This window comes from Felis catus, chromosome B4 (assembly GCF_018350175.1).
Source record: "Felis catus isolate Fca126 chromosome B4, F.catus_Fca126_mat1.0, whole genome shotgun sequence".
NCBI lineage: Eukaryota > Metazoa > Chordata > Mammalia > Carnivora > Felidae > Felis > Felis catus.
Window position 1 is genome coordinate 136,533,719 of NC_058374.1, and position 17,678 is coordinate 136,551,396.

At 47.9% G+C, this 17,678-nt stretch overlaps 1 protein-coding gene across 2 annotated transcripts in view; it reads right to left on the minus strand.

The window, feature by feature from the left end:
- EFCAB6 (EF-hand calcium binding domain 6) overlaps positions 1-17,678 on the minus strand; it is a 248,861-nt gene that overhangs the window by 167,004 nt on the left and 64,179 nt on the right. For both annotated transcript variants that reach the window (XM_023257575.2, XM_023257574.2), the window contains exons 8-9: positions 11,043-11,179; positions 7,005-7,117 (exon numbers count right to left, since the gene is read on the minus strand). In XM_023257575.2, coding sequence (XP_023113343.2) covers positions 7,005-7,117; positions 11,043-11,179 — 250 coding nt within the window. The remainder of the gene's footprint in view (positions 1-7,004; positions 7,118-11,042; positions 11,180-17,678) is intronic.

Consider the following 17,678-nt stretch of genomic DNA (forward strand, 5'->3'; position numbering starts at 1 on the left):
ATGATAGGAGACAAGAAAGGACTCGTGTCAATCAGAGCTAGAAAAATTCTGAAATTCAATGATAGAGCCCCCAAGCAAATTCGAAACAAAATCATTCCAGAAATAAAGGCTGAGCTAAAACGAACACAAGAGCAAATAAACGGAAGTCACAGGAGGTGAAAAAGGGGAAAAAAATGTATCAAGGACGCAAAAAGGAAAGAAGGCAGGAAGGAACATGTGCAAGAAGGTGATAGTCTAAAACAGAAGCTAGGAAAAGAAATCCAAGATACCTGCAAAATGTGCCACTGGAAAGAAAACTAACAGTGGAATGGTTCAGATGCTAAAAAATTACAATTCCGGAAGTCTTCCCGAAATAAAAGAGACTCAAGCCTAGCAATTCAAATAGTACCTAAATACTTATAAAATCAGTCACAAGTGTCCAACGTCATGACTTCTAGCAAAATTACTGGGTTTTAAATAAAAAGCGAAAAATGTGCTGGCTATCTGAACACAAAGACCAAGGCACTAATGAGGGAAAGAAAGTCAGTCTGTCATTAAACTTTTCTTCGGCAAAACTTTACATCACCAGGCACTGGGTAAAGATATTTAAGATCCTTAAGGAATGAAAGTCTGAGCTAAGGGTTTTATCAAATGATTTTTTATATAGGCCACATACAAACTGTAAGAAATCAGAGAATATCATTTCCATGGGCACTTCACAAGAAGTCTACTGGAGGACAAGCTTCAAATCACCAAAATGACTCGAGAGACAAATAAGAGAGATAGAAGCAAGCAAGCAGGTGTGATAAAGACCTCGCTCCTAATGCGGCAATCTGACGGAAGCCGGGTCAGTGAGACAGGAAGACCTACTTCTCTATGACCTACACAGAGACACGTTAGAAGATCAATCAAAACCTAGAAATGACCTTTGAACTGTTCCATGTAACGTCTCTCTGTTTGATTGCTACCCTGAGAAACCTGTCTGATGTCTTGGCTTTTCCCAAAACCAGTCAATAAGGTTGGGATTCAAATTAGCCAAGCCATGGGCCAAATAAAATAAATTCCATTAGGAGCCAACCAGAAAGGATATGCTGGTGCCATGAGTTTCAGACTTATGTGCTGAGGATTTTGAACTGATAGGATGGCAATGTGAACGATGACCAGTTGGTGTCGGCGATTTGTCCCTTCCCACCGCATACCGACAAATAGGCCTCTGCTGACAACCTCGGTGTAGAGCTTTAATATAATGCAGCCCACAGCCCCAAATTACTACAGCTGACCCTTGAACAACACAAGGACTAGGGGTGGCAACCCGAACACAGTCAGAAATCTGCATGGAACTTCTGACCCCCCAAAACTTAACTACAAATAGCCTGCCGTTGACTAGGTACCTTACCGGTAACATGAACAGTTGATTAACACATATTTTGCATGTCATAAGTATTATATGCTGTATTCTTACAACAAAGTAAGAAAGAGAAAAGATGTCAAGAAAAGCGTAAGAGGAAATACATTTACAGTACTATGGTATAAAAGCTCTGTGTACGTATGGAGCCATGCAGTTCAAACCTGCATTGTTTGGGTCCAGTGTGTATCTTTCAGTTAGAACACCCACAAAAAAGAGTTTGTCTTCTAACTGAAGAACTTAAATTTCAATTATGAAAGTTATAGAGGAAAAAGTGGCATGAATAAGATTTTAAGATGATCTCTACGACTGGGGTATAGAAGACAGATCGGAACAGGCCCATGCTGCAGACGATGGCACCAGTTAAGAGGCAGCAATGAGAACTTGAGCTAACACTACAGGAACAAGAACATACAGAACAGCCAGATATAACTCATATCAAATCAGATAAAAATTGCCTTTCCTTGTGAGATGCATCATTATTCTACGTACCCCTAACAAACAAAAATGTTGCCAATTATCGGTAACAAAATGTGAAAAAAACTGAGATTCCCATGCTGGAACTGAAATTGTATTATAGAACTCACCTTCTTACAATACCTGGTGAAACAGGCAAAAGAAAAACATAGTAAAAATTAGAAAAATCAATAAATTACCAGCATAGACTGACACAAGAAGAAACTCTTAACACGGGCAACCAGAAAGCTTTGCTTCCAGTTATGGTAGATTGGCTCACATTGAACCTATCTTCCCAGCAGATAACAAGTATAAACTCTGGCCAAAACATAAACAAAAAACTGTCTGAAGGCACTAGAGAGCAACTGACATAAACGGGAGTTGACACTTGGAAAAAGAGAGTAACTCTCGATGCATTCCTTATTATTTGGCTTTTCCAGCATCCTGCTGGCTTTAGGAATCAGAAGACAGAGTTCAGGACTACACAGTATCTGGAAAGTATGAAAGTGAGGAAAGACCAAAAAGAAGGGCTTGGGGGGCACCTGGGTGGCTCAGTCGGTTAGGCGGCCGACTTCGGCTCAGGTCATGATCTTGCGGTCCGTGAGTTCTAGCCCTGCGTCTGTGCTGACAGCTCAGAGCCTGGAGCCTGCTTCAGATTCTGTGTCTCCCTCTCTCTGACCCTCCCCTGTTCATGCTCTGTCTCTCCCTATCTCAAAAATAAATAAACGTTAAAAAAATTAAAAAAAAAAAAAAAAAAAAGAAGGGCTTGGAGAAGGATTTCCAAAGTCTGTGGATAATTTCTGCCAAAATCTTTGGCTAATCCCTGAACAAGATATATAGAGCAGACAATAAGATGCCCAGCTAAGGCTAAAATAGCAGAACAAAGATTTCAAGTGTTAAAGCCCTCAGGGAGGACAAAGACTAGAGTCTGAGTGTAGCTAAATAAACTGGCTGCTAAAACAAATACTTATATTCTTCAGAGGAACATAACAGAATCTAAAGTCTCTACAATGCAAAATTTGCTGTATCCAGGCTAAATTCCAAAGTTGCTAGACGTCGCAAAACAAAACAAGACAGAAAACTGTGATCCCTCATATTTAAGAAAAAAAAGTAATCAATAAAGAACCAGACTTGGAGATGACCTAAAGGCTGGAAATAGCAGATAAAAATTTTAAAGCTTTTGAGAGTTTTAATTTCAACATAAGTGCTTGAGAACAAAAGGGAAACTATACTCTTAATGAGTGAACAGACAGCAAATCTCAGCGGAACAACAGAAGCTATAGCAATGCATTCTGTGTTTCTAGTGTATATAAAAGTACAACATATAACAGCACTGTAGCAAAAGACAGGAAAGAAGAATGGGCAAATACTGTTGTAAAGCCCTTATACTTCATGAGAATTAGTATAATATTAGTTTGAGGTAGATTCTAATTAATTAAAGACATACAAGAGAATAAAAAAATCATCAGTTTACCCCATGTTCTCGAAATTATGAAAACAATACTGGAAAAGTGTGGGAGGCTGGTGTAGGTGGACTGAGAAAGAAGGAGAGGAGCATAATGCAAAAAGGCAAAGATCTCATCTTGGAATAAAATATAAAAGGTACAAAATTGTTTTAAAGAACATCCTCAGGGGTACCTGGGTGGCTCAGTCGGTTAAGCGTCCAACTTCGGCTCAGGCCTGATCTCATGGTTCGTGAGTTTGAGCCCTGCGTCAGGCTCTGTGCTGACAGCTCGGGGCTTGGAGCCTGCTTCGGATTCTGTGTCTCCCTCTCTCTTTCTGCCCCTCCCCCACTTGAGCGCGTGCGCACGCGCTCTCTCTCTCAAAAATAAATAAACATTAATTTAAAAAAGAACATATTCATAAGAACACAAGTTCAGGGGTGCCTGGGTGGCTCAGTCAGTTAAACATCTGACTCTTGATTTTGGCTCAGGTCATGATCTCACGAACTATGAGATCAAGCCCTGTGATGGAGCTGACAGCACACATCCTGCTTGAAATTCTCTCTCTCCTTCTCTCTCTGTCCCTTCCTCACTCACACACACACATGCTCTCTCTCTCTGTCTCTCAAAATAAACACATAAACACGAAAAAAGCACACAAACTCAGTCAAACAAGATGGTAAGACAACAAAACGAGAGGGAAAGTAATATCGTAAACCAAAGGCAATGCCATGATAGAAGTAATAAATAAGGTAGAAATCACATGGAACAAAAAAAAGACCTTGGCAAAAATCAGATCACAAGTGTAGATAAAAGACTGAGATGTCACTGTGACCTCAGAGGAAAAAGGCAAAGAAATAAAAAGGCACTTTAAGATAACTTAACAGACACAAAAGACAAAGACAATCCAACATAAGGATAATCTGCAACAGCGAAGTTAAAAATCAGGAAAATGAAACCAAAGATGTATTCGAAGATGTAATAGTACTTAAAAAAAAATCTTGAAATGAAAAAGTAATTGGACTTGCAGATTAAAAACACACTGTGCAAAAGGCTCAACAGCATGACCTATCCTAGCTACATTTCTGAAACTCAGGACCAAGTAATTCCTTTGGGAAGCCAGCTAGGAGGAGCACGTCGTGGATAAGGGGGAAACTAGACAAGCGTCAGACTTCTGCACAGCCCCATCAGTATCAGAGGCAGTGGGTCAAAGTCTCTGACGTTGGGGGACGGAAACGCGTGACCCATGGGTATTACCTCCAGCCAAGACATAGTCAGGATTTTCTTTAGTTTCGTTGCAATTCCTGTGCTTCTGATATGCTCAAGTAAAAGTCAAAACTGATAAAAGGCCATCTCTAGGAACCCATTTCTACAAAGCTATTTCTGACTGTCTGTCTTGCTTCTCCTTTCCACAGATCTGCACGGAAAGATGCCAGGCATCACGCTGACAGTGCTTAATTCTGGGTGGTAGGATTGGCTTGACTGTTTACTTCAATCTTTTTACTTAATCTGCCAAAGTGTCTGCTTCACAGGGCTGCGGAGAATATGAAGAGAGACAGTCCAGGAGTGTGCTCAGCCTCAGGCCTGGCATGGGACAAATGTTCGGTAAGCATGGTGGAATGGTATGGTTCTCAAGTTAGGCCTCTAAACTTACTTGTGATGAAAAGTCTCTATGATCAAGGGAGACCACCACCTTATATCTCCCTTGGACAAAGTTCACAGCCCATGCTCCGGCCAAACACGTTCCCCCTTTGGGGGGAAATTCACATTCTCTCCACGCTTGTCATGTGCATCCTGTGAACTCTGGGCCTGCAAAAGTGCCTCCCGGCTCCTCCCTGGACCGCCCTCCTCCTCCTGTGCACACCCCACGACATTCTGTTCTTCCCTCTCAGGCATTTGTACAGTTTGTTTTGGAGCTAAACAGCTCAAATCTCAACTCCACCAAAAACTAGCTCTATGACTTTGGGAGCTTCATCTAGCACCCTTGAGTCTGAATTTTCTCATCTAAAAAATGGGATAATAATACCCATCTCACAAAGGTGTTGAGAGAAATAAAAATTAAAATTAAGGCTCATGAAGTATCTATACAGAGCACAACAAATTAGTGCTTTATATTATTATTTCTCTTTTATGTGACTTGTTTTATGCCTTACCTGCCCCATTTAAAACACACACACACACACACACACACACACACACACACACACTCCTTAAAGACAGTATGTACGGAAGCCTGAGTGGCTCAGTCGGTTAAGCGTCCGACTTCGGCTCAGGTCATGATCTCACAGTCCATGAGTTCGAGCCCCGCGTCAGGCTCTGTGCTGATGGCTCAGAGCCTGGAGCCTGTTTCGGATTCTGTGTCTCCCTCTCTCTCTGCCCCTCCCCTGCTCATGCGCTCTCTCTGTCTCAAAAATAAATTTAAAAAAAAACATTAAAAAAAATTAAAAAAAAAAAAGACAGAGTATGTTACTTGGCTCCGAAGCCAATGAAGGGCCCAGTGCTGTGCACATGAACTAACAAAACATAAGGGATGAACAGGTTCTTGGAAGAGCATCTGGTCTAGTTATTCCTAAAACTCGAGAGGTGTTAACAAGGAGACCCCCTAAGGAGTCTGCTATCAGTGATCTTAGAGGAACCGAGCTAAAATCTGAGAATTTGTCATTGTTAAGCCTGCCAGTGTGGCAAATCTGAGAATCACAGAAGGTGCTCGAGGGTATTTGTTGTGCTGAATTAAATTGAAACCAGACAGTGCCACCACGTCTCGAGGCAAGAAACCACTTGCCTTCAAATGACCAAAGGCTCCCAAGGGAGAATCTCCAGTTGCATTCTTCATAAATTCATCCCCGGGAGACTGGACTCTGCTCTCTCCAGAACTATCCAGCAGGTCAACAACTCTGGGCACTTTGTTGATGAGGCTGGGATAAACGCCATCGGCGCAAGGAGAAAACGTTCTGTCTCAAGGCTACATGCCTGTGTGAGCCTGGCTTTACGTGTCTAAGAGAATGCATAAACTACTCAGCTATTTGCCCTTTTATATTAAGATTTTTTTCCCATCACTAAAGGGATAATGTGTTCATTACAAATTTTTGAATATGGGGCGCCTGGGTGGCTCAGTCGGTTGAGCGTCCGACTTCAGCTCAGGTCATGATCTCAAGGTCTGTGAGTTCGAGCCCCACATCAGGCTCTGTGCTGACAGCTCGGAGCCTGGAGCCTGCTTCCGATTCTGTGTCTCCCTCTCTCTCTGCCCCTCCCCTGCTCATGCTCTGTCTCTCGCTGTCTCATAAATAAATAAATAAATAAATAAATAAATAAATAAATAAATAAATAAATAAATAAATAAAATTAAAAAAATTTTTTTGAATATACAGAAGCAGCAGAAAGAAGAATGAAACAACACCCAGGCACATATCACTTAAAGACGATCTGTGTCTTAGAATTTTCTTTCTAATCATCTACGGATAACACCCCATCCACTTTCCACGTTTACCATTAACTTCATGGAAATCGCTGCTCATGGCTGTGCATGGATACTCTGTGACTCACTTAACCCTTTTTCTGCTGTTAGACAGTTATGTTATTCTTCTAAACAATGATGCCATGGCTATTTCTGCACCTAATGCATTTTCCATATTTGTAAGTATTCCTTAGAATAGGTCCTAGAAGAGGAATCATTGTGCCAAACGATATTGAAATCTTTAGCTATGTACTTTCAAAACACTCACCTGGATTTCCCGTTTTATATCTAAGATTCAAGTCATTATTTACACTGAGGTTCTTCAAGAAAACATTATAGTCCACTGTGGTGTCTTTATCAATGTTGTAGTGTTTTGCAAACCTGAAATAGAAATGTTCTTTGGTAATCAGAAATTACAATACAGAGAATCTAAAACGAGGCAAGGTATCCTTCAGCACTGGGGTTGGCATTCATTTTAATGTATTTCTAGCTAGAGCTGGAATTAAAAAGTCAATGCTAAGAATGGTTAACATAAGATTCAAACACACAGATACTTCGAAGGAGATCATTCTCCTTGGCCTACCGACGTGTGCGTGAGGATTCAAACAGTACAGGTGCATCTCAGGACCTGTCTTCTCCCTTCTCTGGAAGGAGGAGGGAGCAGCCAGGACTCAGGCTGCACTCAGACAGCAAAAGCAGGTCCCACTTTCCTCTAATAAATAGGGGGCAATGGATCTGGGCCATGAGTCAATTAGCAGAAAGCCACTGTCACCAGAGAAATCCAGAGCTGGGTGTAGGGGAGAACCCAGCCCATCCTCTTGACCCAGCACAGCATTTCACAGAGACAAACAGAGGCCCAGTTCACTGGAGTGAGGGGCAAAACCAATGATCTCTCCCTGAAATATACTGAGACACTCTTTCTAAGTTCAGATAAATAGGATGTTTGAGTATTTTTTTCTTTTCAAGATGAATCTTCTATTATTCAAATCTGCCACTTGATAAATGGCTTCCTGGATGATTTCTGCATTATTACATTGAGAAAAAATTGACAGTTTTTAAATGTTTGGTTATATTATCTCCATATGTGTTGGTTTCTATAATTATCTAATTTCATGCTGCTTTCTAAAAATTTAGCAATTATCACTTAAAGTATTTGTTATTTTTCTGTTTTCCAAATTTAACAAAGAGTAACGTCATGTGTTCATTTCAATGCATACCTTTTTCTCACCCACTCTGACGAATCTTACCCATTGTTCTAATAAGAAAAAATATCTGGAGATAGGATAGCTGCCAGATGTTAACACTGAAACTCCCAGAGTAGCTGCGTCTTTCATCCACAGTCTGTCTTGTGAAAATACGGCTGTGGGCTCAGGGACCCGGAAGGCTGACCTACTGTGCTTCTATTTGAGTTACCGTCCTATAGAAAGCGTTGGTTACTCTGATGCTCCAGGAAAATGTCCGGATATTGATAAATATCTCATCACCAACTTCCCTGTTTTCCATAAAACTCCAGCATTCCTTCAGACTGGTATTTCCTCCTAAGAGAATCCTGACCTTTCCTAATACCCAGCCCATCCGCATTCATAATCCCTGCTGCAGATTCATCGAGGACAGACAGACAGAATCCCATGATAATATTTCCTACAGATAAAAATCTCAAAAACCAAGTCTCAGTAGTGCCCAGGCATGCAGCTTCTCCAAGGGCTTTTTTTTTTTTTTTATGTTTATTTATTTTTGACAGAGAGAGAGAGAGAGAGAGAGAGAGCGAGCATGAGCGGGGTAGGGGCAGAGAGAGAGGGAGACACAGAATCGGAAGCAGGCCCCAGGCTCCGAGCTGTCAGCACAGAGCCCGACACAGGGCTCAAACTCACAGACCGGGAGATCATGACCTGAGCTGAAGTCGGACGCTCAACCGACTGAGCCACCCAGGCGCCCCTCCAAGGGTTTTTTTTTTTTTACAAGAATGCAGGCAGGGGAGACAGGATCATTCCTGAGATAAAACAGCCGGGGCCGTTTTCCCAGGGAGCTGCACTCAGGGCAGGAGAGCTCACGTGTCTGCACAGACCTGCAGGCGAGTGGGTCACACAGGAAGGCCAACTGCAGGGTCAAGGGAACGACACCTTCGACCCATGAACCTCTCCGGCATCACCACCTACAACCAGCCTTGGGCTTCACTCCTCTGCACAGGCAGTGGGCTGACCTCGAGTGAGTTTGTTTGCTTTTTAGGCTGGCCATTCATTGTTTTACTGGGATCCAAATGCTTGGGCCTGTGGGGCTACGGACGGTAGGGTGTGTGAGATGGGAAAGGAAAAGCATAACCCAATGGGTCTCAGGGTGGTCTGATCAAGTGTAAGATTGGCGAGGATATTCTCTCTCGCCTCTTCTGCACACACACCGGACGGTATTTTGCAGCCTAAAGAGACCTGTCGTCTAGGGAACGGGGTGCGTTCCTGGAATCTTTACGACCGTGACAGAGTCGCCGGGAAAGTGGCACCTCCTATGCGCCAGGAGCATCCCAGACCCGCTTTATACACTATGGAGCATCTTGGCGTCAGTCTGCAAGGGGTTTCTAGCTAGAAACTTCTTTAAGCGGAAGCTGGGTCTCGGAGGGGCCCAGGAGCTTCCCAAAGCCCTAGAACCGGGGAGGGTGCAGCACAGACCTGACCCCAAGCGGAGCCTGACTTCAAAGCCCAGGTTGTTACCGCCTGGTAAACCTAAAATGGCCAAGTTAATACTGAAGCAGCTTCTCAGGGAAAGAGTATATTCTTGAGCTTCTATAAGAAAAGCATTAAAGCCATTGAAGAAATGGTCTGCTTTTGATCCTTTGCGTTTCTGTTCTAAAGAAAAGCAATTCTATTATGTTAAGTTTCCCGAGCCTTATCACGAAAACAGTATTGTTCTCGAGGCTTAGGGAAAAAACTCAAATAAAAATTTGTGGAGTTCTTTATTATTCAATACTTACGAGATGGGGAAACAGGCAGTAACATTTTTTATAGATTTACTAGGTTGGAGACCGCAGTGCCAAACACAAGGTTTATTGTCAAATAAAACACTGTTTTGTTTTTTGATTGCCTGTTTTAGAAGGGTGTTGCTTCTGTTCTATAATTGCGTGCACAAAATTATTTAATTTGTTTTGTTTGGATCTTACTCTGGACACTTTCCCAGTCGGAAAGATGTAAAAATTAAAACATCTATTATGTCCTTTTATATTCTGAGGTGGGTTAGGAAGAGGAAAACAGGAAGAACATATTCAAAAGACCAGGCAATACCCATTTCTATAAAGTCTCCCTGAGCTTCAGACCCCGCAGCGCCCCTGCCACGCTCACGGGCCCCCTACACTTCCTTGCTCCAAGAGCAGGTTCCTCTTCTCCGGACAGAAGCAACATCGTCTTTATGACACTACGCAAAAGCAGGCACAGCCGCCATTGTCAGAGCGATTTATAACTGCAGTGTGATGTGAGGCTCTTCAGCGCGGAGGGAAATAATAAGGCTTGGTACTTCTGTTAACAGCCTGGGGGATGCTGAGTAGAGTGGGTAAAGGCAGGAAGAGGAAGAGAGCTTCCTGGCGGAGTCCCACAGAAATGAAGTTCAACGTGGGCCCCCTTCTAGTGGCTTCCATTCGAAACTCAGGTAGCCACGGAAGCCAAGCGTTTGACTTCTTCTAAATGATCTGGAGTTTATTGGAGGCTCAAAAAAAAAAAAGATGCCCGTGCAGGCTTCCACACACTGCCCTCGAGTCAGGAGCAGGTGGCGGCGGCTTTGGAGAGCCGTGAGGCGGCTAAACGTTCGGTTATTCGCGGTCCCCCTGCCGCGGTGCCCTCCCCCAACCCCAGCAACAACAGTCCTCGGAGGAAAATTAAGTTTCTGTTATGATACCACGATGGAGAGCCAACAGGGGGCACACCAGCTAATGAATAAATCCTGGAATTGGTTCTTCTCTAACCCCGGGCCTTGAGTAAAAGTCAACTGTGAACGGGAAACACGGGGGATGGCGGGCGCGGTGCCAACCAGAAAGGCGAGACAACTGGGTGATGGATCGCTTAAATAATCGAGATGTGTTCAGGCCTGCCGGCCAGATGACTGTCACCCTGGGGACTCTCGGAATTAGAACCATTAGCTCTCGAGCATGAGCATTTGCAGGGAGCATCACGGGCCCAGGAGAAACGCCACGAGCGCCTCTTTTAGAAAGCCAAGATGGAGACGGCAGGAGGGGATGATGTCGGACCCCAGGGCACCTGCCAGGTCCCACTTTGAAACTGGGTTAAGTTCTACCGCACAATCTCTCCCCACACCTTCGTTTACTCACTTTTTGTATTCATCGTCTTTCATCTTCAAACAGAAGGTCTCCAGAACTTTCCTCAGCTCGTGGGGCTGGACCAGACCAGTCTTGTTAACATCAATGAGCTTGAAGGCTTTGATAACAGTTTTCATGTTTTTGAAAATCTGTGTAGAGAAAGTGATTTAGGAGAAGTCAAAAGACCCAGTGTTAAAAACCAGAATGGTCATAAAAAATGTGAACGGTTTAAAATACGTCTTGTAAAATAAAATGTTTTCAAAGACTCACAGTTGTAGGTATTGCGAAATGACAGGTCTATGGGAAAAAAGAACACTTTGCATTTATTGAATGTTTGCAAAGCAATTTTCTCTGTAAATGGTCTTAGTAAGTTTTTAAAAAGTCTTTCTGATGTAAAGCAGTAAGTCTCATACACAATTCATTCCCTTTTAGAGCCATACGAAAAATCTTTTTTTTTGTTAATTGATACTTAAAAACTACAGTTCAGGTAAGGCTGGACTTGTACAATCTTTTTCATAGCCATTTGCAAACTCTCTTTACTAGCAGCTGCAAAGCAAGACTGTAGATCTCAACCCCTTTGAATTTTTAAATTTTTTTAATGTTTATTACTTTTGAGAGAGAGAGAGAGAGCGCACGAGCAGGGGAGGGGCAGAGAGAGACGGAGACACAGAATCCGAAGCGGGCTCCAGGCTCCGAGCTGTCAGCGCAGAGCCCGATGAGGAGCTCGAACTCACGAACCTCAAGATCATGACCTGAGCCGAAGTCGGACGCTTAACTGACTGAGCCACCTAGGTGCCCCAACCCCTCTGAATTTTTAAAAACTATTCTCGAAAATCCGTATAGAGATCTTTCCCAAACTCAGCAAATGCATATTTATTGGGCACACAGACGTGAAAGGCATTTGGATAAGCCCTACGGAGACGCAGAATACTAAGCTGTGTGCTTATCCCAAGGCTACTTGTACTTAGAGGACAACATCTGCTGGGGCTCACGTGTGGAGCTGTGTGATTGAATCCCCCCAGCCCATGGGGAGGAAGCACCATTCTCCATTTTGCTGGGATTCTAATGTAAGCCAACCCATTCGCCGCACTACCCAAAGAGAAGACAAGACATAAGATGAGTATCCACTGAAGCTGGGCTGTGGGAACAAGAGCCAGATAACGTAGACAGTGTGGAGCCGTAGGCCTTCACAGAGAGTTCCTGAGTCATCCAGGATGCTTCCTGCAGGAGGAGGCATCTGAGCTGAGGGGTGACTAGGGCAGGGCGGGAAGGCATTCTGCAAGGTGGAGCATGAAGGCTGGAGTTCGGACTGTGGATGAAAAGTGATGAATGTCTGTCTGGTACAGCCTTAGAGGGTCTGATTCTACCGTCCTGCACTAGGTCAAGTCTATGGCCAGCCCAGAGTCAGGTGACCGGTGCCCCTCAAGGAAGGGGTTTGGGAAAAACTCTAAGACGAGCAGGCCTTTTCTCTCATTAACATCTCCTAGTTCCTCAACACTTCCTCCAATGGGTCCCTTCCAGGGATGGGAATGGGTCCCTTCCTGGTGACCCTCTTCTGTGGTGGCCGCGCTCGTGCTCACACCCGAGGAACCACTGAGCTGAGGAACCCGCTCCCTCTCCTCCCTGGCTGCTTGGACCTACAAATGCCAGGCCCTCCTAGCTGGGCTGTTAGCCCCGGCCAGGCCTGCCCTGCCTCAAGGACCACTCGTGGCTTCCCAAAGACTACCTCTGACCCCGGATCTCTCAGCTCCTGGCCCTCCCCCCGGCCTGAGGTCACCGCTGCCTGCTGAGACTCCAGCCCTGTCATCTCCAGTGACGGCCACTCTCCAGAATCAGGCCCCATGCTCCCGCCACCCCCGCCCTGCTCCAGCTCCCTCCCTCGAGTGCAGGACCCCACAGCCTTCTCCCCACGAGGGCCCCCGTCTGCCACTCCAATTCCTGTGCACAGTCCTCGCTCCCTCCCAGCCAGTCTCTGTAATCACCCCTGCCTACGTGCTCCCCACTCCCGCCTCAGCCTTGGCAAGCCCCCATCCCTGATTAAATCCAACTCCCCGCCTATTCCAGGCACCTGACGTGGCTGCAGAGGGCGGCCCATCCACCACTCAGCTGGGTCCCCTCACTCGAGGGCGCTGTGGGATCCTGCTCTGCTGCGTTAGTCACTCACCACCCCCACCAGACTCTGTCCACCTTCTCCATCCTCGCACCTCCCTTCCCATCCCTGGCCTTCCTTCCCGCTGAGAGCCTCGCTCCTTATTTATGCAGGAAAACAGAAGTGGCTCCAAGACAATGCCCCGTGCTCTCCAGTGTCGAAGTCCGTCTGACTCCAAACCCACGTGAGAGGCCTCCCCCACCCCCCGTTCCGCGACGCCACCCACCGGACACTCGCGACCCCGTCCCCCACACCACATCGCCCCGCTCACGTCTCCCCACAAACCCTGACCCGCCAGGCCCCACAGACCGGCCCCAGGCGGCTCTGTCACCTCAGCCGCCCCCCCTCCCCGTCCCCCGCCACCCGTCCCCTGGCTCGCTGCTTTCCGGCCCCGGACTCTATGCTGCTCCTCCCGAGTTCCAGGCTCCTCCCGCCTCAAGGCGTTTGCGTTGGCTGTTCTTTCTGCCTGGAACATTCTTCCCCAGACACCCACTGTCTCACTCCCTCACTCCATCCGGATCTCGGCCCACATGTCGTCTCGTCAGAAAGGCCTTCCTGACCGCGAGCGTTAAGTCAGGACCCCATCCCCGATTCGCAGATTCTAGTCTCCAGAGCACTTCTCACCAGCTGATTTTTTTTTTTTTTTTGAACGTTTTACTTTTGAGAGAGAGACCGTTAGCAGGGGAGGGGCAGAGAGGGGCGGGGGGGACAGAGGATCCAAAGCGGGCTCTGCGCTGACAGCAGAGAGCTGGAACTCACGAACCGTGAGATCATGACCCGGGCTGGAGTCGGACGCTTAACCCACTGGGCCGGCCGGGTGCCCCCTCACCAGCCGATTTAAGGCTCATCTTTGCTGTCTGCTTCTTTCTGGAGCGTCAGCTCCCCAGACAGGGCTCAGGGCTTCGGCTCTGGGGTCCGGCTCAGTAGGTGTCCGAGCGAATGAATGAAGGAACGACCTGCCTTCTCTTTCTCCTGCTTGGGAAAAAGCCACCCTCTGAGCAAGCTTTGTTATGCGTCTGCAAATACCTCCGCGGGCCGATCCTGAATGTCAGAATGACTCCGTCTACTGTGTGATAATGGTTACGATCATATGATAACTGAACAAATATTAATTGAACGTCTGTTCTGTGCCAAGCCCCACGCTAAGTTCCATACACGTGTCCCACTTCTAACACCGGCTAAGACCATCTTAATATCCCAAACGCGGAATGCCCAGCGAGGAGGAGCGGGAACCGCATCCGCTAAGGTGAGGCCGCGGCTCGCAGGCGTCCGCCCTCAGCCCAACCGCTTTGTCTAAAAGAACGGAGCCCCGGCCACGGACCGCACTTGCTCTGTGGTCAGACAGAAACCTCGGCACCTGGTCTGCCGCCAAATTCTCGCTCCACCTCTTCGGGTAAAACGGAGGACATGAGGCGATGCGCTTTTTTAAAACCCCGAAGCGGCCCATATGGGTCTCCGGCGTGGAAAGCCAGGAAGCAGCCAGTCTGGCACAGAACTCACACCCACCAGAGGTATGTCTCCAAGTTTCTTATCATTTGTCAGACTGAAGTTTGGCAGGATCTGAACTGAGCTGCAGATGGCGAGGCTTATCAAAGCCGCGGAGTTAGGGCCACCGTGTAGAAGACTCGTCCCATACGCGACACGAAGGAAGAAAAGAGTATCAAGGGACAAAATGGCTGGGGGCACGACAGTGGCCGTGGCCGTGCCCCATCCCGTGTCCCGGCTCCCTTGAAAAGCGAGGGCGGGGGGAGGCAGGGGAGGAGAAGGTGGAGACAGAAAAATAGGATGGCGTGGGCAGCATCGAGCTCCTTTCTAGGCCAGCTAGACGTGGGCCATTTTGGTATAAGTGGGACATGTCTGTATTAAGAGCCACTGTCTCTGAGCCTCCTGCTTACCCCCCACGCCAGCTCCAAATCCCACGATCTCGCCCCCTCCCACAGTCCCTGGGCTCCAGCCACAGCGAACTGCTCAAATTCCCAAGCCCGGCAGGCTCTCTGGCCCAGGCTGGAAAGCCCCCGCCAGGCCTGCGAAGCCCTAGTCGTCCGACCCCCACTCCCTCTCCTCCCCGCCCCTCCTGCCCTCCCCGGCTCTCTCTGCTCCAGTTGCCCGGCCGCCTTGCTTTCTCCGGCCCGTACCAAGCATGCCCATCCTTCAAGACTTTTGCACGTTCGGTCTCCTCCTCCTGAAGCTCCCTCCTGGCCTTCATTCAGGTCTGTCACCCGCCGCCTGCTCCTGGGAAGCCCTCCTCGATGGCCCATACAGAAGCCTGCGCTCGCATCCTTCTCCGACCTCTCGCTTTCTTTTTCTCTTGGCGTTCATCTTCCCCCCGGGCCCCTTCCATATTTCCTTTCTGTATCTGTTTATCGTTTCCCTTCCTCCACTGAAGCGTAAACTCCGAGGAGAAGGACGTGGTTTTATTTGCCGCTATACCCGCCGGGCTTCGAACGGCACCTGGACGGCGTGGATGTTCATAAATATTTGCAGAGCGAGTTAGCAAGCTGGGTCTGCTGCCCTGAGCCCTTCCCCCGGCCCCGCCACAGTTCCTCGGGGGGCAGGATCCCGCGTCCTCCCACTGGCTTTCCTAGTTACACTTCCACCCGGCCGCTGGCTCCCTAGCTTCGATCTTGTCATCGGGGGGTATGACAAGATCAAGCCTGAAACGGGCACCCAGCTCCCTGTCTGGCCTCTGCTCCCCAGGGCTCCGTCCCTCCATTCCCACCGCTCTGAGGGAGGGGTGATCCAGAGGGCCAAACCCACGAAGAGAGGCAAACACTGGTCCTCTGTCAGCAAAAGGAGAAGAGCCCCCTACTTCCTCCCTCCACACCCGGCAAGTTTCCCAGAAAAGAACCCGTGGCCTTGCCCTCCTTACTGCCCAGAGATGGGCCTGGAAAGGGGCGCTCTCCTAGCCTGGCGTCCCCGACTACAGAGGCCCGACTCCCTCTCCTGCGTTCCGGGCGCGGCAAAGTCTTGCCGACCGCCCATTTGTGTCGCTTACAAGCTAGGCATGATTTTTACATTTGTTAATGGTCGACTTAAAACAAATTCAAAAGAAGGCTATTTGGTGACACGTGAAAGATGAATTTCACATTTCAGAGTCCACAGGCACATTTCACGCTGCCCGGCCATGCCCGCTCATTTGCACGTTGCCCCTTGGCTGCCTCCCCCGACAAACGGGGGCAGAGATGAGTGCTGGGGCAGAACACCTGGCCCGCAAAGACAGCATTACCTACTGTCTTTACAGAACAAGCTCGCGACCCCTGTCCCACTCCCACCCACGGACTCCCACCTGCCTCTGTGCGAAGTCGAGGAGCTTTATGTGCACAAACACAGGAGAAGCCCTGAGGATTTAAAAGAAAACCAGAACAGTAGCTACTTATGGCTTTAAAGCCTTGGAGCCATGGGGCGCCTGGGTGGCTCAGTCGATTAAGTGTCCGACCCTTGATTTCGGCCCAGGTCATGATCTCCCGGTCGTGAGATCGAGCCTCGCGTCAGGCTTTATGCTGAGCACGGACCCTACTTGGGATTCTCTCTCTCCCTCTCTCTCTCTCTCTCTCTCAAAAACCTTTAAAATAATAATAATAATAATAAGGACTTGGAGCCAGGAAATGGGTCTGAGGCTACGAGGAAGGTGCTTCAAGTCTTCTCTTCCCAGCCATCTTCCCCATGCCCTGCACCAGACTAGTCCCGGCCCACCCTGGGCAGCCTGGGCCCAGACAGGAGCTGCTTCCCATGGCTCTCTGAGCGAGCCCCGCACCAGGCTGTGTGCTGGCCACCACAGACACAGACCCTCTACCCTCTCCCGCTAATGCTAGCTGGCATTAGCTCCCCCAGTACCCTGGACCCCGCCCCTGCCTTCCCCCTTGCTGGTCCCCAGTGCACCCAGCACCCCGGGCGGTACCATATGCCTCCAGAGCAAGGCAGTATGTGGCCCTCTCCACGTCCTTGGAGCCCCAGGCTGGGGAGACAGCCAAGAACAAGGGGGATGATGGGTGGTGAACCACAGCGAGGACAGACTAAAAAGCCCAGAATCTTCCACCTGGACGGCAGGACTGGAGAAAAGCAGATAGAAAGCTTTAAGTTCTGCCGTGTGGCCACACAAACCGGGACTCGTTCACCTAACATTTCCAGGAAAGAAATGAAGCCCTATTTCACATAGGAGTGAAGTGAAAAGAGAAAGTGATTACGGAAGGGGGAGACGGGTGGGTATGGGGGCAACAACAGGAGCAAAATTAAAATATTCAAAATAAGATTTAGATGAATTTACGGAGGGCAGACTCATAAGTGTTATTACAAGAAGCAGAGAACATCTGACCTTTAAGAGAAGAGCAGGGAGGGGCGCCCGGGTGGCTCAGTCGATTGAGCGTCCGACTTCGGCTCAGGTCATGATCTCGCGGTCCGTGAGTTGGGGCCCCACGTCGGGCTCTGTGCTGATGGCTCGGAGCCTGGAGCCTCCTTCAGATTCTGCGTCTCCCTCTCTCTCTGCCCCTCCCCCATTTGCA